This window comes from Bombina bombina, chromosome 5, assembly GCF_027579735.1.
Source record: "Bombina bombina isolate aBomBom1 chromosome 5, aBomBom1.pri, whole genome shotgun sequence".
Lineage (NCBI taxonomy): Eukaryota > Metazoa > Chordata > Amphibia > Anura > Bombinatoridae > Bombina > Bombina bombina.
Window position 1 is genome coordinate 1139160769 of NC_069503.1, and position 21821 is coordinate 1139182589.

The window sequence follows — 21821 nt, forward strand, 5'->3', positions numbered from 1 at the left end:
TCTATCGAAAGAAGAGGATGCTCTGCGCCGGATGTCTTGAAGATGGAGCCGCTCAGCGTTGGAAGGATGAAGATAGAAGATGCCGTCTGGATGAAGATTTCTACCCACCTGGAGGACCACTTCTTGCCGCTTGGATGAAGACTTCTCCCAGCTTCGTTGAGGATGGGTGTCCAGTCTTCAAAAACTGCAGTTTAGTTTAGGCTAGGTTTTTTTTATTGGGGGGGGGGGGTATTTTGATAGGGCTATTAGATTAGGTGCAATTAGTTTAAATATTTGATAATTTATTTTTTATTTTGTGTACTTTTGTGTTTTTGGGTGTTTTTTGTAATTTAGTTAATTGTATTTCATTAATTTAATTTATTTTATTGTAGTGTAAGGTTAGGTGTTAGTGTAAGACAGGTTAGGTTTTATTTGACAGGTAAATTTGTATTTATTTTAACTAGGTAGTTATTAAATAGTTAATAACTATTTACTAACTAGTCTACCTAGTTAAAATAAATACAAACTTGCCTGTGAAATAAAAATAAAACCTAAGATAGATACAATGTAACTATTAGTTTTATTGTAGCTAGCTTAGGGTTTATTTTACAGGTAAGTATTTAGTTTTAAATAGGAATTATTTAGGTATTGTCATTTTTATTTAGATTTATTTTAATTATGTTAAAGTTAGTGGGTGTTAGGGTTAGAGTTAGGGGTTAATAACTTTAGTATAGTGGCGGCAACGTAGTGGGCGGAAGATTAGGGATTAATAAGTGTAATGTAGGTAGTGACGACATTGGGAGTGGAAGATTAAGTGTTAATAAGTGTAGGTAGGTGGCGGCGACATTGGGGGCGGCAAATTAGGGGTCAATAAATGTATGTAGGTGGTGGCAATGTTAGGGGCGGCCGATTAGGGATTAATAAGTGTTCTGTAGGTGGCGGCGATGTCGGGTGCGGCAGATTAGGGGTGTTTAGACTCTGGGTTTATGTGTGGGTGTTAAATGTAAACATAAATTTTGTTTCCCCATAGGAATCAATGAGGCTGCGTTACGGAGCTTTACGCTCCTTTATTGCAGGTGTTAGGCTTTTTTTTAGCCAGCTCTCCCCATTGATGTCTATGGGGAAATCATGCACAAGCACGTAAAACCAGCTCAAACCAGCGCTGGTATTTGAGTGCGGTATGGAGCTCAATCAAGCTCAACGCTGCTATGTTGCCTGCTAACGCCGGGTTTATGAAAACCTGTAATAGCAGCGCTATAGGGAGGTGAGCGGTGGAAATAACTTGCAAGTTAGTACCGAGCCGCTCATAACGCAAAACACGTAATCTAGCTGATTGTGTTCACGCCTGAGGAGTTATTTAAGATTTAGCACAACACAGTATTAAATGCAAGTCAATAGATAAATAAATAGGCATGTGTTCAGGGGGCTGTCAGAAGATTATTAGATACAGGGTAATCACAGAGGTAAAAAGTATATTAATATAACTGTGTTGGTTATGCAAAACTGAGGAATGGGTAATAAAGGGATTATCTATCTTTCAAAACAATACAAATTCTAATGTAGATTGTCCCTTTAATGTCTCTTTAAGTTGTCTGTTCAAATCGCACTTGTTTGTGTGTGTGTGTGTATTTATTGTTTGTGTATTTGTGCATGTACTTGCATGCATGTAGTATTTGTGTGTGTGCATGTAGTGTTTGTGTGGGCTTGTGTGCATGTAGTGTTTGTGTGTGCTTGCGTGCATGTGGTGTTTGTGTGTTCTTATGTGCATGTGGTGTTTGTGTGTGCATGCGTGCATGTAGTGTTTGTGTGTGCTTGTGTGCATGTAGTGTTTGTGTGCGCTTGTGTGCATGTAGTGTTTGTGTGTGCTTGTGTGCATGTAGTGTTTGTGTGTGCTTGTGTGCATGTAGTGTTTGTGTGTGCATGTAGTGTTTGTGTGTGCTTGTGTGCATGTAGTGTTTGTGTGTGCATGTGTGCATGTAGTGTTTGTGTGTGCTTGTGTGCATGTAGTGTTTGTGTGTGCTTGTGTGCATGTAGTGTTTGTGTGCTTGTGTGCATGTAGTGTTTGTGTGTGCTTGTGTGCATGTGATGTTTGTGTGTGCATGCGTTCATGTAGTGTTTGTGTGTGCTTGTGTGCATGTAGTGTTTGTGTGTGCTTGTGTGCATGTAGTGTTTGTGTGTGCTTGTGTGCATGTAGTGTTTGTGTGTGCTTGTGTGCATGTAGGGTTTGTGTGTGCTTGTGTGCATGTGGTGTTTGTGTGTGCATGCGTGCATGTAGTGTTTGTGTGTGCTTGTGTGCATGTAGTGTTTGTGTGTGCATGTGGTGTTTGTGTGTGCATGCGTGCATGTAGTGTTTGTGTGTGCTTGTGTGCATGTAGTGTTTGTGTGTGCTTGCGTGCATGTGCTGTTTGTATATGTGGTGTTTGTGTGTGCATGCGTGCATGTAGTGTTTACGTGTAAGGTGTAAGAGTTAAAACAAAAGTTGCACATCACAAACACATTAAAATAACTATTACACACATATATGCACCTTCTACTTGTGTGCTTTTCCATGTTGCGTAGGCAATGCACATTCATACATGTGTAGTTATTGTGTGTAAGTGTGTGTGAATGCGTGCATGTAGTGTTTGTGTGTACGCATGTGTGCATGTAGTATTTATGTGTATGTGTACTTGTGTTTATGTGTATGTATGTGCGCATGTTGTGTGTGTGTGCATGCAGTATTTGTCTGTAGATGTGTGTGCATGTAGTGTTTGTGTGTATGTATGTGCACATGTTGTGTGTGTGTGCACACATGTGTGCATGCAGTATTTGTCTGTAGATGTGTGTGCATGTAGTGTTTGTGTGTATCTCTGTAAACATATTTGCATGTAGTGTTTGTATGTGTGTACACATGTGTACGTGTAGTGTTTGTGTGCATGTGGTATTTGTGCTTATCTGTGCGCATGTGTTCATGTAATGTTTGTGTGAATGCCTGTGTGCATGTAGTGTTTGTGTGTATGTGTGCATGTAATGTTTATGTGTGCACATGTAGTGTTTGTGTGTATGTTTGTGCTTATGTGTACATGTAGTGTTTCTATGTGTGTGTGTGCATGTGTTTGTGTATGTGTGTGTTCATGTGTGCATGACGTGTATGTGTATGTGCATGTGTGCATGTGGTGTTTGTGTATATTTGTGCATGCATGAATGTAGTGTGTGTGTGAGGCTTTAAACACACAAATATAGACACACATGCCCTGCAAAACCCTATGGGAAGCACTTTGCAAGGTACATCTAAATGATTTAAATAGCTAACTTTAATATTATTATTATTATTATTCTTTATTTATTAAAGCGCCAACAGATTCCGCAGTGCTGCCCATGGGTACAAGGATAACAGTACAATGGAGAAACAATACGATAAGACAAAATTTTACAGACAAAAATAGGGGGAATTGAGAGCCCTATTCCCGTGGGAACTTACAATCTAGATGGGTAGGAGGATGGGAAACAGGAGGTGGGGACTGCAAAGGTGAGAATGATATTAGTGAGGAGATAGAGGGCAGCTGTTAGTTAAGTGAAGTTAGTATGTTAATAAGTCGGGCTATAAGCTTCCCTGAACAGAAAGGTCTTTAAGGAACGTTTAAAGGAGGAGAGGTTAGGGGCAAGTCTGACAGCACAAGGAAGTGCGTTCCAGAGGGTTGGTGCCGCCCGAGAGAAGTCCTGTAACTTAAAAAAAGTGACTGAACGCATAAAAATTATATGACACCAGAAGTTAAAAATATGAGAAAATGTAGTTGTAAATTGTTTCTCATAACATTTTTCCATTACACATTGTACACTTGAATACAACGCTATATTCCTAGCAAAAGTGTTGCGTTTCCTATTTAAGATATGTCAAACCAGATTTGTTTATTTGTTTTTGAGACCTGTAATGTGGCACATTCTGCACCTACCTTACTAACCATTTGCGTGTCTTCTTCAGGTATTTGTGCAGCCTGCTAATGTGACTGTAACAAAGATGGATGTTAGCAACCTTGCTATGGTTATGGCACCCAACTGCCTGCGCTGCCAGTCGGATGATCCACGCATCATTTTTGAAAACACCAGAAAAGAAATGTCCTTTATCCGGGTCCTTATTCAGCATCTGGACACAAGTTTCATGGAAGCAGTGCTATAGCGAAACTCAAACATTGCATCACCAAACAAGTGAATACAGGAAGCGTTTGCTCATCCGCCTGTCTGACTCTATGACATCTCACTGTTTGTCTGCACCGTGTTACAGGTACAGTTGAGGCTGATTCCCAGAAGAGGTCCCAACACAATCTGCCTTCTCATTTAGTGCGGTAACCATGGAGTGAATGGTGAAGAAACATCTTTTTAGTTCATCCACTGTGGCAATAATGACCAGACTCTCAATTAGTTGAACAACCCGCCTCTGCTTCGGACCAAAGTTCAGCAAATGTATGGAGGAGGAACTAGAAGTCAGGAAGATAACACTTCCCTTGTGCTTTGTAAACATGTAGGATTATTTACAACCAAGTTGCTATATAAAAAAAAAAATCCAGGTCTTGTTAGCAGCCACAACCTGCTGTTGTTAACGCCCAATGTGTTTCCTTTTCATCACACCGTTAGTCCTGTCAGACTGGACCTGCTAGAGCAGCAGATAAAGATCTTCACACATAGATGTGAACATGAAGACTTTTGTTATTGCTCCATAAAGTGCTGGTTATATACAGAGAGCTACACATGGATATGTATTGAGTGCAACGGATAAACTGCGTTATAAGCCTTAGGGGGTATACTATCATACCATCCACTAAAGCATCTCATACACCAGTGTTTCCTAACTTTGTTCTTTGGGGCTTATGATCAGATCACATTTACTGACAGTTCTGTTTTACACTTGACCAATACACTGACTAAGTCACTTGTGCACAACCAATATTTGGGTTGTGGGTCCCAAGACCATGGTCAAAAAATACTATGTTTTACTGATGTGAATCTGAAATTAATATATACAGTAATTTTAGTTTGTTAATGATGTAAAATGTGCTGAAAGCCTAAAATGGCCACTGAATGTCAGGGTAGAAGTAACTGGTGATTACCATGCAAGTGTGTGTAGGACAGGCAGGATATAGGCCATGCTATTGCATTTCATGTTACGTTCATTTTGTGGGAGATGTAGAGTGCTGGCTAAAGATTCCATGCTATGAAATATCAGGGCTAGATTACGAGTGGCGCACAAGCAAAAAGTGGTTTATTGCGACCCTTTGCACACGTCAGAACTAGTGTGTGTATTACAAGTTGAAACTAAACACGTTCACTCAATCCCAATTGAATTTAACATGCGTTGGGATAGTGCAACTTCAGATCTCTGGTTAAGAGTTAAGCTATATGTACAGATATATATTTTACAAAAAAACATCAAATATATGGAAATATGTATTTATGAATAAATAGAACATATTCTGCTATGTGAAGAACATTGGAATGTAAAAATATTCATATTTTATGTCAGGTTAGCGCTCTTAAGAAAATGCAATTTGGTTTGTGCTCAAGTAAGGGTGTTTTTTTCCATTTTTCACGCTCTATCAAACTCTATGGGGGAATACGTTAACACGATTGCGATATTCAGTTCAGCTTTTTACTTTAAACTTGTGATACGCATGCTACCCGATGCGTGCAAAATGCCAAACTTCTAGCGGAGTTAATGTGTGAGCAAAAACTACCACTCCACTCTTCATCTAGGCCTTAGTCGGTACTTGAATGATAATGTAGGGTTTTCCATAATAATGAGAACAATTCAGAACAGTACAACATTGCTGAATGTCTGCTGAGGTTTCGGGTACAGAGCATTTTTTCCCCACCACGTCCAGGGATCTTGATTAGATATGGGTTAAGTACTTTTGCATATTGTTAGAACTTATAGCACAATATCATGTTGTGCTATTCCGTCTACAATTAAACATGTAGCTGACATTGGATTTTAGGGGGTGTAGGTTTTGGTAATCACCTCTTACAATTAAACATAAAGCTGACGTTGGATTTTAGGGGATGTTGGCTTTGGTAATCACCTCTTACAATTAAACATAAAGCTGACGTTGGATTTTAGGGGGTGTTGGCTTTGGTAATCACCTCTTACAATTAAACATATAGCTAACGTTGGATTTTAGGGGGTGTTGGCTTTGGTAATCACCTCTTACAATTAAACATATAGCTGACGTTGGATTTTAGGGGGTGTAGGCTTTGGTAATCACCTCTTACAATTAAACATATAGCTAACGTTGGATTTTAGGGGGTGTTGGCTTTGGTAATCACCTCTTACAATTAAACATATAGCTGACGTTGGATTTTAGGGGGTGTTGGCTTTGGTAATCACCTCTTACAATTAAACATATAGCTGACGTTGGATTTTAGGGGGTGTTGGCTTTGGTAATCACCTCTTACAATTAAACATATAGCTGACATTAGTGTTTAGGGGGTATAGGCTTTGGTAATCACCTCTTTACATTTCACCACTAATTAATACTTCTGTAAAATCTGTGGATGAGTTCAGTTCATCACTTCTCAGATAATGAGCCACCTCACAAAGAAACAGACAGTTCAGCAAACCTGCCCAATAAAACTGTCTTAGGTGGTCAATCTTGCACTTGTTGGTCCCTTTTAAGCTGGTGTACTGGTGTTTCCAAATATTTTTGCTTTGGGGCAAAGTCCAATTTAAGTTGCTGCAGAATTTAAATCAACCATTCCGTTAATACAGAGACAGTGTGTGGACACAGATTCCAGTACAAACAAGTACCTTGTGTTCCAGGTCAGTATGAGTTAGTCTCAATACACTAAGATTCAGAAGTAAAGCAAACGATTAAGAGGCTTTTTACGGATGTAACAGTTCTAATGAAACTTGCAATTCGATTATATAATATTTCTATTGTTGCAGCTATAAATTAACAGAAGCTTCATTGATATAAAAGTTTTATTCATTGACTGTTTATATTTGTTTTTATATAATTAATACTTTTTATCTGCATGCTTCAGGGCAAAATATTGTGCCAACATTCGCCCACAACCTAACTTTAGAAACGTGTAAATAATAAGCTGAATGCTTACTCATAGGCCCTTTTTGAATGTGCTATGAACACATTTTAACATTCAATGTGATATCCCTGCCACACAGCCAACCACTGCCAGGCTGGCGAGAAGCTGGTGGTGCTAGCCAGTAGCGTCTATACCACAAAGTAAATTGTAGTGTCTTGGTCATCCCTTCTACTGACCTGTGGGATTCTGTATGGTCACCTGTTGCAGTAATATCAGAACTAGATTTTATTGTAACTGTGCAGATTGGCAGGGGGTCTGGCATGTAGAAGGTAATGTTTGGCTTGTTAGCTGACATTCAGCAAGTCATTAGATCTCCTGTATTTTTCATTACAGAAACAAACTCTATACCCAGCTGTGGATACAATGATACAGACACCATCACACATTTTATTTGGTCGTGACATGGGGTCTTATCATTTGTTGTCAAATTCAAAACAGTTTTCATACATGTTGTCCGTGTAATCTCTTGTGCGCCTGAAAGGGCAGCAATGCATGGGCGTCCCCTTCCTGTCAAGGGATGAAAACAAACAAATCTCCACTGAGATTGCCGTGTGAGACTGCTCTCCACACTATGAGAATGACACTGAGATAACTGTTGTAACGCACAATTCCAACCATCGTTATCATTATTATCTCACATTGAGTGAGCTTCTAAATTAATAAATAGTCACGGGGCAGATACTCAGAAAGGTAAAAACACACAGGGATATGAGGCGCACAGTAAGTGATCCTACAGTGTACCGGTAACTGGCACGCTGTGCTATGTCATTAGTGCTAAGGAGCAGACATATAACAGAGTATCTGTATATAACAGCCGTGCTGTACAGACTGTAAATAATTGTACAGTAACACAGGGATATGAGACGCGCAGTAAGTGATCCTACAGTGTACCTGTAACTAGCACGCTGTGCTATGTCATTAGTGCTAAGGAGCAGAGTATCTGTATATAACAGCCGTGCTGTACAGACTGTAAATAATTGTACAGTAACACAGGGATATGAGGCGCACAGTAAGTGATCCTACAGTGTACCGGTAACTGGCACGCTGTGCTATGTCATTAGTGCTAAGGAGCAGACATATAACAGAGTATCTGTATATAACAGCCGTGCTGTACAGACTGTAAATAATTGTACAGTAACACAGGGATATGAGACGCGCAGTAAGTGATCCTACAGTGTACCGGTAACTGGCACGCTGTGCTATGTCATTAGTGCTAAGGAGCAGAGTATCTGTATATAACAGCCGTGCTGTACAGACTGTAAATAATTGTACAGTAACACAGGGATATGAGACGCGCAGTAAGTGATCCTACAGTTTAAGTACTGCACGTGTACCGGTAACTAGCACGCTGTACTATGTCATTAGTGCTAAGGAGCAGAGTATCTGTATATAACAGCCGTGCTGTACAGACTGTAAATAATTGTACAGTAACACAGGGATATGAGACGCGCAGTAAGTGATCCTACAGTTTAAGTACTGCACGTGTACCGGTAACTGGCACGCTGTGCTATGTCATTAGTGCTAAGGAGCAGAGTATCTGTATATAACAGCCGTGCTGTACAGACTGTAAATAGTTGTACAGTAACACAGTGTAGCTGCAGTTCCCTGGAACTTAACACACTGTATATAAAGTCAGAATGTATTGTTTGTGGGAGAGGAAATTGAAACCATTGACGATCCTTCATGAACTGGCTGTATGTGATGCACCTGTAAGGTCTGCAGTGTTTTTCAAGCCTTTAAATTGATAAGGACAGTTGACTCAAATAGGAAGCATTGCGCATAGGCATAAACTATGTGGAAAGCAAGAAATGGACTTCCTCAGCTGAATTACAGATGACAAATCAGTATGTAGCTGGCACTGTGCGATGAGGCCCCGGAGACTTTCTGCTTTAGAGCCAAATCCTACTGAAATGTTTAGTATTTCTGCTACTGATAGCCCCAATGTATAGAAATGCTGCTATTTACCAGCTACCCATAACTGTAAGAAGACAGGGACACCTAACTGCATACAGCCATGTGCTATCTGGGTAGTCTGGCATTTAAATCCACATCAGATGTACGCTGGATAGTGTAACCTGGGGGAGTTGTCTATTTCCCTTTTTTGTTTGTTGAAAAGTCATATCTGAAAAGCGGTAGACTAATAAAACATGTTATTTAGAGTGACAACACCAAATGGTTTAGTTTCTCAGGGGCAGAGCTTACATGGCAGAAAGAATGTGGTGATGCTTCAGATTAAAGTCTGGGAGGAAGGTGTAACTGAAGGAAACTATCTCACTTCGGGAGTATCCTGCAAGATAATGAACTCATCAGGCGAACATGGTGCCACCCCCTACTTGCAGGTGACCAACTGGCCACTAGCAGGGGCTGTCAATCATCCCGATCGAATCAGGATGATTTCAATCCGCCTCCTTTTAGATGGTGAACAGGTTAAGGATTTGCGGCCTTAAGACTTCTGCTACTTAACTATCATTTCATGCTCACCTGAAACAACGAGCCTCTGAAGCAGTAATCACTGCTTGATAAATGGAGGCCAAAAAGTTCACATAACCCTTAGGGACAGTCATACAACTAATGTTAATGAGCCCAATTTTATAGGATTCTACGCTTCTGTATAGATTATTAAATATACTAAGGGATAGGAAATTAAAGGGCCATGATACCCAAGTCCTGCAAGGAAGCGTGCCTCATGCACACTCATGTTATTTCCCTATTCAGTTTAAGGAAGTTTACTATGAAATATCATGAGAGTTAAGTGAAATTTCATGAGATTACAGTAACAGAGTTCATGACCTCAGCACTGCTGATGCTGATTGGCTGCAGTTAATTTATTATTTTTTTTGTTTTGTTACCTGCAGCTGGGCAGCAGCTGAGTATAACTTTTCTCCAACATTGGTGTGTCCGGTCCACGGCGTCATCCTTACTTGTGGGATATTCTCTTCCCCAACAGGAAATGGCAAAGAGTCCCAGCAAAGCTGGCCATATAGTCCCTCCTAGGCTCCGCCCACCCCAGTCATTCTCTTTGCCGTTGCACAGGCAACATCTCCACGGAGATGGTTAAGAGTTTTTTGGTGTTTAAATGTAGTTTTTATTCTTCTATCAAGGGTTTGTTATTTTAAAATAGTGCTGGTATGTACTATTTACTCTGAAACAGAAAAGGATGAAGATTTCTGTTTGTAAGAGGAAGATGATTTTAGCAGACAGTAACTAAAATCGATTGCTGTTTCCACATAGGACTGTTGAGATGAAGTAACTTCAGTTGGGGGAAACAGTTAGCAGACTTTTCTGCTTAAGGTATGACTAGCCATATTTCTAACAAGACCATGTAATGCTGGAAGGCTGTCATTTCCCCTCATGGGGACCGGTAAGCCATTTTCTTAGTCAAACATAAAAGAATAAAGGGCTTAAAAAAGGGCTAACAAACTGGTAGACATTTTTATGAGCTAAAACGATTGCTTTATTGGGGCATATTATGCAGATTCTAGCTAACAATTAGCATTATAATCTTGGGGAATGTTTAAAAAACGGCAGGCACTGTGTTGGACACCTTTTTTAGTCTGGGGGCCTTTCTAGTTATAGACTGAGCCTCATTTTCGCGCCATTACTGCGCAGTTGTTTTTGCAGAGCAAGGCATGCAGATGCATGTGTGAGGATCTAAGAATCACTAAAAAAGCTTCTAGAAGGCGTCATTTGGTATCGTATTCCCCTCTGGGCTTGGTTGGGTCTCAGCAAAGCATATTGCTGGGACTGTATAGGGGTCAAATTTAAAAACGGCTCCGGTTCCGTTATTTTAAGGGTTAAAGCTCTGAAATTTGGTGTGCAATACTTTTAATGTGGTGAAATTTTGGTAATTTTTGAACAATTCCTTCATACTTTTTCACATATTCAGTAATAAAGTGTTTTCTGTTTGAAATTTAAAGAGACAGTAACGGTTTTATTTTAAAACGTTTTTTGTGCTTTGTTGACAAGTTTAAGCCTGTTTAACATGTCTGTACCTTCAGATAAGCTATGTTCTATATGTATGAAAGCTAATGTGTCTCCCCATTTAAATTTATGTGATAATTGTGCCATAGTGTCCAAACAAAGTAAGGACAGTAATGCCACAGATAATGATATTGCCCAAGATGATTCCTCAAATGAGGGGAGTAAACATGATACTACATCATCCCCTACTGTGTCTACACCAGTTTTGCCCATACAGGAGGCCCCTAGTACATCTAGTGCGCCAATACTTATTACCATGCAACAATTAACGGCTGTAATGGATAACTCCATAGCAAATCTTTTATCCAAAATGCCTACTTATCAGAGAAAGCGCGATTGCTCTGTTTTAAACACTGAAGAGCAGGAGGGCGCTGATGATAATTGTTCTGTCATACCCTCACACCAATCTCAAGGGGCCATGAGGGAGGTTTTGTCTGATGGAGAAATCTCAGATTCAGGAAAAATTTCTCATCAAGCTGAACCTGATGTTGTGACATTTAAATTTAAATTAGAACATCTCCGCGCACTGCTTAAGGAGGTGTTATCTACTCTAGATGATTGTGACAATTTGGTCATTCCAGAGAAATTATGTAAGATGGACAAGTTCCTAGAGGTTCCGGTGCCCCCTGACGCTTTTCCTATACCCAAGCGGGTGGCGGACATAGTAAATAAAGAGTGGGAAAAGCCCGGCATACCTTTTGTTCCCCCCCCCCTATATTTAAGAAATTATTTCCTATAGTCGACCCCAGAAAGGACTTATGGCAGACAGTCCCCAAGGTCGAGGGGGCGGTTTCTACTCTAAACAAACGCACTACTATTCCTATCGAAGATAGTTGTGCTTTCAAAGATCCTATGGATAAAAAATTAGAGGGTTTGCTTAAAAAGATTTTTGTACAGCAAGGTTACCTTCTACAACCAATTTCATGCATTGTTCCTGTCACTACGGCAGCGTGTTTCTGGTTCGAGGAACTAGAAAAGTCGCTCAGTAGAGAATCTTCATATGAGGAGGTTATGGACAGAGTTCACGCACTTAAATTGGCTAACTCTTTTGTTTTAGATGCCGCTTTGCAATTAGCTAGATTAGCGGCAAAAAATTCAGGGTTTGCTATCGTGGCGCGCAGAGCGCTTTGGCTAAAGTCTTGGTCAGCGGATGTGTCTTCCAAGACAAAATTGCTTAACATTCCTTTCAAAGGTAAAACATTATTTGGACCAGATTTGAAAGAGATTATTTCAGACATCACTGGGGGAAAGGGCCACGCCCTCCCACAGGATAGGTCTTTTAAGGCTAAAAATAAGCCTAATTTTCGTCCTTTTCGCAGAAACGGACCAGCCTCTAATTCTGCATCCTCTAAGCAAGAGGGTAATACTTCACAACCCAAACCAGCCTGGAAACCAATGCAAGGCTGGAACAAGGGTAAGCAGGCCAAGAAGCCTACCACTGCTACCAAAACAGCATGAAGGGATAGCCCCCGATCCGGGACCGGATCTAGTGGGGGGCAGACTCTCTCTCTTTGCTCAGGCTTGGGCAAGAGATGTTCAGGATCCTTGGGCGCTAGAAATAGTTTCTCAAGGTTATCTCCTGGAATTCAAGGAACTACCCCCTAGGGGAAGGTTCCACAGGTCTCACTTATCCTCAAACCAAATAAAGAGGCAGGCATTCTTACATTGTGTAGAAGACCTGTTAAAGATGGGAGTGATACGTCCAGTTCCAATAAGAGAACAAGGAATGGGATTTTATTCCAATCTGTTCGTAGTTCCCAAAAAAGAGGGAACATTCAGACCAATTTTGGATCTGAAGATCCTAAACAAATTTCTCAGGGTACCATCGTTCAAAATGGAAACTATTCGAACGATCCTACCCACCATCCAGGAAAGTCAATTTATGACTACCGTGGATTTAAAGGATGCGTACCTACATATTCCTATCCACAAGGAACATCATCAGTTCCTAAGGTTCGCTTTTCTGGACAAGCATTACCAGTTTGTGGCACTTCCATTCGGATTAGCCACTGCTCCAAGGATTTTCACAAAGGTACTAGGGTCCCTTCTAGCGGTTCTAAGACCAAGGGGCATTGCAGTAGTACCTTACTTGGACGACATCCTGATTCAAGCGTCGTCCCTGTCAAAAGCAAAGGCTCATACGGACATCGTCCTAGCCTTTCTCAGATCTCACGGATGGAAGGTGAACAAAGAAAAAAGTTCTCTGTCCCCGTCAACGAGAGTTCCCTTCTTGGGAACAATAATAGATTCCTTAGAAATGAGGATTTTTCTGACAGAGGTCAGAAAATCAAAACTTCTAAGCTCTTGTCAAGTACTTCATTCTGTTCCTCGTCCTTCCATAGCGCAGTGCATGGAAGTAATAGGATTGATGGTTGCAACAATGGACATAGTTCCTTTTGCACGAATTCATCTAAGACCATTACAGCTGTGCATGCTCAGACAGTGGAATGGGGATTATACAGACTTGTCTCCGATGATTCAAGTAGATCAAAAGACCAGAGATTCACTCCGTTGGTGGCTGACCCTGGACAATCTGTCACAGGGAATGAGCTTCCACAGACCAGAGTGGGTCATTGTCACGACCGACGCCAGTCTAGTGGGCTGGGGTGCGGTCTGGGAATCCCTGAAAGCTCAGGGTCTATGGTCTCGGGAAGAGTCTCTTCTCCCGATAAACATTCTGGAACTGAGAGCGATATTCAATGCTCTCAGAGCTTGGCCTCAACTAGCAAAGGCCAAATTCATAAGGTTTCAATCAGACAACATGACGACCGTTGCATATATCAATCATTTGGGGGGAACAAGGAGTTCCCTGGCGATGAAAGAAGTGACCAAGATAATTCAATGGGCGGAGGATCACTCCTGCCACTTGTCTGCGATCCACATCCCAGGAGTGGAAAATTGGGAAGCGGATTTTCTGAGTCGTCAGACATTCCATCCGGGGGAGTGGGAACTCCATCCGGAAATCTTTGCCCAAATAACTCAATTATGGGGCATTCCAGACATGGATCTGATGGCGTCTCGTCAGAACTTCAAGGTTCCTTGCTACGGGTCCAGATCCAGGGATCCCAAGGCGACTCTAGTAGATGCACTAGTAGCACCTTGGACCTTAAACCTAGCTTATGTATTCCCACCGTTTCCTCTCATTCTCAGGCTGGTAGCCAGGATCAATCAGGAGAGGGCCTCGGTGATCTTGATAGCTCCTGCGTGGCCACGCAGGACTTGGTATGCAGACCTGGTGAATATGTCATCGGCTCCACCATGGAAGCTACCTTTGAGACAGGACCTTCTTGTTCAGGGTCCATTCGAACATCCGAACCTGGTTTCCCTCCAACTGACGGCTTGGAGATTGAACGCTTGATTTTATCAAAGCGTGGATTTTCAGATTCTGTAATAGATACTCTGATTCAGGCTAGAAAGCCTGTAACTAGAAAAATTTACCATAAAATATGGAAAAAATATATCTGTTGGTGTGAATCCAAAGGATTCCCATGGAACAAGATAAAAATTCCTAAGATTCTATCCTTTCTACAAGAAGGTTTGGAGAAAGGATTATCTGCAAGTTCTCTAAAGGGACAGATCTCTGCTTTATCTGTTTTACTTCACAAAAGACTGGCAACCGTGCCAGATGTTCAAGCATTTGTTCAGGCTCTGGTTAGGATCAAGCCTGTTTACAGACCTTTGACTCCTCCCTGGAGTCTAAATCTAGTTCTTTCAGTTCTTCAAGGGGTTCCGTTTGAACCTTTACATTCCATAGATATTAAGTTACTATCTTGGAAAGTTTTGTTTTTAGTTGCAATTTCTTCTGCTAGAAGAGTTTCAGAGTTATCTGCTCTGCAGTGTTCTCCGCCCTATCTGGTGTTCCATGCAGATAAGGTGGTTTTGCGTACTAAGCCTTGTTTTCTTCCGAAAGTTGTTTCTAACAAAAATATTAACCAGGGGATAGTTGTACCTTCTTTGTGTCCGAATCCAGTTTCAAAGAAGGAACGTTTGTTACACAATTTGGACATAGTCCGTGCTCTAAAATTCTATTTAGAGGCTACTAAAGATTTCAGACAAACATCTTCCTTGTTTGTTGTTTATTCTAGTAAAAGGAGAGGTCAAAAAGCGACTTCTACCTCTCTTTCCTTTTGGCTTAAAAGCATTATCCGATTGGCTTATGAGACTGCCGGACGGCAGCCTCCTGAAAGAATCACAGCTCACTCCACTAGGGCTGTGGCTTCCACATGGGCCTTCAAGAACGAGGCTTCTGTTGACCAGATATGTAAGGCAGCGACTTGGTCTTCACTGCACACTTTTGCCAAATTTTACAAATTTGATACTTTTGCTTCTTCGGAGGCTATTTTTGGGAGAAAGGTTTTGCAAGCCGTGGTGCCTTCCATTTAGGTGACCTGATTTGCTCCCTCCCTTCATCCGTGTCCTAAAGCTTTGGTATTGGTTCCCACAAGTAAGGATGACGCTGTGGACCGGACACACCAATGTTGGAGAAAACAGAATTTATGCTTACCTGATAAATTACTTTCTCCAACGGTGTGTCCGGTCCACGGCCCAACCTGGTTTTTTAATCAGGTCTGATGAATTATTTTCTCTAACTACAGTCACCACGGTACCATATGGTTTCTCCTATATATATTTCCTCCTGTCCGTCGGTCGAATGACTGGGGTGGGCGGAGCCTAGGAGGGACTATATGGCCAGCTTTGCTGGGACTCTTTGCCATTTCCTGTTGGGGAAGAGAATATCCCACAAGTAAGGATGACGCCGTGGACCGGACACACCGTTGGAGAAAGTAATTTATCAGGTAAGCATAAATTCTGTTTTTACACAGAACTTACTCTGCTGAGCTGAGGAGATTGTGAGGTAAAATATCTTCCTTTTTTACATAGAGATGCTCAGGTGATATTTCCTGTCAGCTTTTTACAGTTATACTGCATCAGTTTCAAGTGATTTAGCATATGAGTATTATGTCCCTTTAATGATAGTTTATCAAATAATTTTTCTACAAACTCCACCATTAAAGTCTATGGAGCTGTTTGTACATAAATCATTTGATAAACGTTTTGTGATTGACTACTAAATATGCTATTTCTACAGTGATTCCCCTGTTTAGTTCTCATATATAACTATTAGCACCTTCATTTAGTAATAAAATACTCCCTATCTGACACAGTAAAAAATAAATCAGCCTTGTGTGCTGCCCCCCCCAGGAGCTGAATACAAATATGTATTCAAACGTATCCACTAAAGTATTACTTTATCATCTAATCATTATTAATGCAATACATATTAACATTTATATGTAAATTGTATTTATAAAAAAAAAAATCACATTTCTAACTATTTTAAAGCCATGTAAAACTGAGACGTCAGTGTGATTCCTACCTGCTCCAAAGAAATCCCCATCCACTTCAACATAACATGCAGAGGAAGGGACGTTTGCTAGATAAAGGAGATATAGACCACATTGTCACACTAAGAATATATGGAAGAAAGTACAATAATATTTAATAGCTGTAGATTATACCTGACATATTTATAATATGTACAACCTCAAGCCCAACACTGGTTAAAAATACATAAATGTGTACACACATATACACATGCATAAGTACATAAATGTGCACACACACACATATACACATGCATAAGTACATAAATATGCACACACACACATATACACATGCATAAGTACATAAATGGGCACATACACATATACACATGCATAAGTACATAAATGTGCACACACACACATATACACATGCATAAGTACATAAATATGCACACACACATATACACAGGCATAAGTACATAAATATGCACACACACATATACACATGCATAAGTACATAAATGTGCACATACACATATACACATGCATAAGTACATAAATGTGCACACACATATACACATGCATAAGTACATAAATATGCACACACACATATACACATGCATGAGTACATAAATGTACACACACACATATACACATGCATAAGTACATAAATGTGCACACACACACATATACACATGCATATGTAAATAAATGTGCACACACACATATACACATGCATAAGTACATAAATGTGCACACACACATATACACATGCATAAGTACATAAATGTGCACACACACATATACACATGCATAAGTACATAAATGTGCACACACACATATACACATGCATAAGTACATAAATGTGCACACACACATATACACATGCATAAGTACATAAATGTGCACACACACACACATATACACATGCATTAGTACATAAATGTGCACACACATATACACATGCATAAGTACATAAATGTGCACACACACATATACACATGCATAAGTACATAGATGTGCACACACATATACACATGCATAAGTACATAAATGTGCACACACACATATACACAGGCATAAGTACATAAATGTGCACACACACATATACACATGCATAAGTACATAAATGTGCACACACATACACATGCATAAGTACATAAATGTGCACACACATATACACATGTATAAGTACATAAATGTGCACACACACATATACACAGGCATAAGTACATAAATGTGCACGCACATTTTTACACATGCATAAGTACATAAATGTGCACACACACACATATACACATGCATAAGTACATAAATGTGCACACACACATATACACATGCATAAGTACATAAATGTGCACACACATATACACATGTATGAGTACATAAATGTGCACATATACACATGCATAAGTACATAAATGTGCACACACACATATACACATGCATAAGTACATAAATGTGCACACACACATATACACATGCATAAGTACATAAATGTGCACACACATATACACATGCATTAGTACATAAATGTGCACACACATATACACATGCATAAGTACATAAATGCACATACACATATACACATGCATAAGTACATAAATGCACATACACATATACACATGCATAAGTACATAAATGTGCAAACACACATATACACATGCATAAGTACATAAATGTGCACACACATATACACATGTATTAGTACATAAATGTGCACACACATATACACATGCATTAGTACATAAATGTGCACACACACACATATACACATGCATAAGTACATAAATGTGCACACACATATACACATGCATAAGTACATAAATGTGCACACACACATATACACATGCATAAGTACATAAATGAACACACACACATATACACATGCATAAGTACATAAATGTGCACACACACACATATACATATGCATAAGTACATAAATGTGCACACACATATACACATGCATTAGTACATAAATGTGCACACACACATATACACATGCATAAGTACATAAATGTGCACACACATATACACATGCATAAGTACATAAATGTGCACACACACACATATACACATGCATAAGTACATAAATGTGCACACACATATACACATGCATTAGTACATAAATGTGCACACACATATACACATGCATAAGTACATAAATGTGCACACACACACACATATACACATGCATTAGTACATAAATGTGCACACACATATACACATGCATAAGTACATAAATGTGCACACACACATATACACATGCATAAGTACATAGATGTGCACACACATATACACATGCATAAGTACATAAATGTGCACACACACATATACACAGGCATAAGTACATAAATGTGCACACACACATATACACATGCATAAGTACATAAATGTGCACACACATACACATGCATAAGTACATAAATGTGCACACACATATACACATGTATAAGTACATAAATGTGCACACACACATATACACAGGCATAAGTACATAAATGTGCACGCACATTTTTACACATGCATAAGTACATAAATGTGCACACACACACATATACACATGCATAAGTACATAAATGTGCACACACACATATACACATGCATAAGTACATAAATGTGCACACACATATACACATGTATGAGTACATAAATGTGCACATATACACATGCATAAGTACATAAATGTGCACACACACATATACACATGCATAAGTACATAAATGTGCACACACACATATACACATGCATAAGTACATAAATGTGCACACACATATACACATGCATTAGTACATAAATGTGCACACACATATACACATGCATAAGTACATAAATGCACATACACATATACACATGCATAAGTACATAAATGCACATACACATATACACATGCATAAGTACATAAATGTGCAAACACACATATACACATGCATAAGTACATAAATGTGCACACACATATACACATGTATTAGTACATAAATGTGCACACACATATACACATGCATTAGTACATAAATGTGCACACACACACATATACACATGCATAAGTACATAAATGTGCACACACATATACACATGCATAAGTACATAAATGTGCACACACACATATACACATGCATAAGTACATAAATGAACACACACACATATACACATGCATAAGTACATAAATGTGCACACACACACATATACATATGCATAAGTACATAAATGTGCACACACATATACACATGCATTAGTACATAAATGTGCACACACACATATACACATGCATAAGTACATAAATGTGCACACACATATACACATGCATAAGTACATAAATGTGCACACACACACATATACACATGCATAAGTACATAAATGTGCACACACATATACACATGCATTAGTACATAAATGTGCACACACATATATACATACATAAGTACATAAATGTGCATACACATGCATTAGTACATAAATATGCACACACACATATACGCATGCATTAGTACATACATGTACACACATATACACATGCATAAGTACATAAATGTGCACACACATATACACATGCATTAGTACATAAATATGCACACACATATACACATGCATAAGTACATAAATGTGCACACACATATACACATGCATAAGTACATAAATGTGCACACACACATATACACATGCATTAGTACATACATGTGCACACACACATATACACATGCATAAGTACATAAATGTGCACACACACATATACACATGCATAAGTATATAAATGTGCGCACACACACATATACACATGCATAAGTACATAAATGTGCACACACATATATACATGCATAAGTACATAAATGTGCACACACATATACACATGCATTAGTACATAAATGTGCACACACACATATACACATGCATAAGTACATAAATGTGCACATACACATGCATAAGTACATAAATGTGCATACACATGCAATAGTACATAAATATGCACACACACATATACACATGCATTAGTACATACATGTACACACATATACACATGCATAAGTACATAAATGTGCACACACATATACACATGCATTAGTACATAAATATGCACACACATATACACATGCATAAGTACATAAATGTGCACACACACACATATACACATGCATTACTACATACATGTGCACACACACATATACACATGCATAAGTACATAAATGTGCACACACACATATACACATGCATAAGTACATAAATGTGCACACACATATACACATGCATAAGTACATAAATGTGCACACACATATACACATGCATTAGTACATACATGTGCACACATACACATGCATAAGTACATAAGTGTGCACACACACATATACACATGCATAAGTACATAAATGTGCACAAATATATACACATGTATTAGTACATAAATGTGCACACACACATATACACATGCATAAGTACATAAATGTGCACACACACACATATACACATGCATAAGTACATAAATGTGCACACACACATATACACATGCATAAGTACATAAATGTGCACACACACATATACACATGCATAAGTACATAAATATGCACACACATATAAACATGCATAAGTACATAATGTGCACACACATATACACATGCATAAGTACATAAATATGCACACACACACATATACACATGTATAAGTATATACATGTGCACACACACATATACACATGCATAAGTACATAAATGTGCACACACACATATACACATGCATAAGTACATAAATGTGCACACACACATATACACATGCATAAGTTACATAAATGTGCACAAACATATACACATGTATTAGTACATAAATGTGCACACACACATATACACATGCATAAGTACATAAATGTGCACACACATATACACATGCATAAGTACATAAATGTGCGCACACACATATACACATGCATTAGTACATAAATCTGCACATACACATGCATAAGTACATTAATGTTCACACACATATACACATGCATAAGTACATAAATCTGCACACACATATATACACATGCATTAGTACATATTTTCGCACACACATATATACACATGCATAAGTACATAAAGTCATACACACATATATACACATGCATAAATACATATATTCGCACACACATATATACACATGCATAAGTACATATAGTCATACACACATATATACACATGTATAAGTACATATATTCGCACACACATATATACACATGCATTAGTACATATATTCGCACACACATATATACACATGCATTAGTACATATATTCGCACACACATATATACACATGCATAAGTACATATAGTCGTACACACATATATACACATGTATAAGTACATATATTCGCACACACATATATACACATGCATAAGTACATATAGTCATACACCCATATATAGACATTTATAAGTACATATATTCGCACACACATATATACACATGCATAAGTACATATAGTCGTACACACATAT

General features: G+C 39.0%; 1 protein-coding gene across 1 annotated transcript in view; it reads left to right on the plus strand.

The window, feature by feature from the left end:
* ARHGAP39 (Rho GTPase activating protein 39) overlaps positions 1-6942 on the plus strand; it is an 847370-nt gene extending 840428 nt beyond the window's left edge. Inside the window, 1 exon segment of the mRNA XM_053715434.1 lies at positions 3941-6942. Coding sequence (XP_053571409.1) covers positions 3941-4135 — 195 coding nt within the window. The 3' untranslated portion in view covers positions 4136-6942.
* Positions 6943-21821: the final 14879 nt, after the last annotated feature.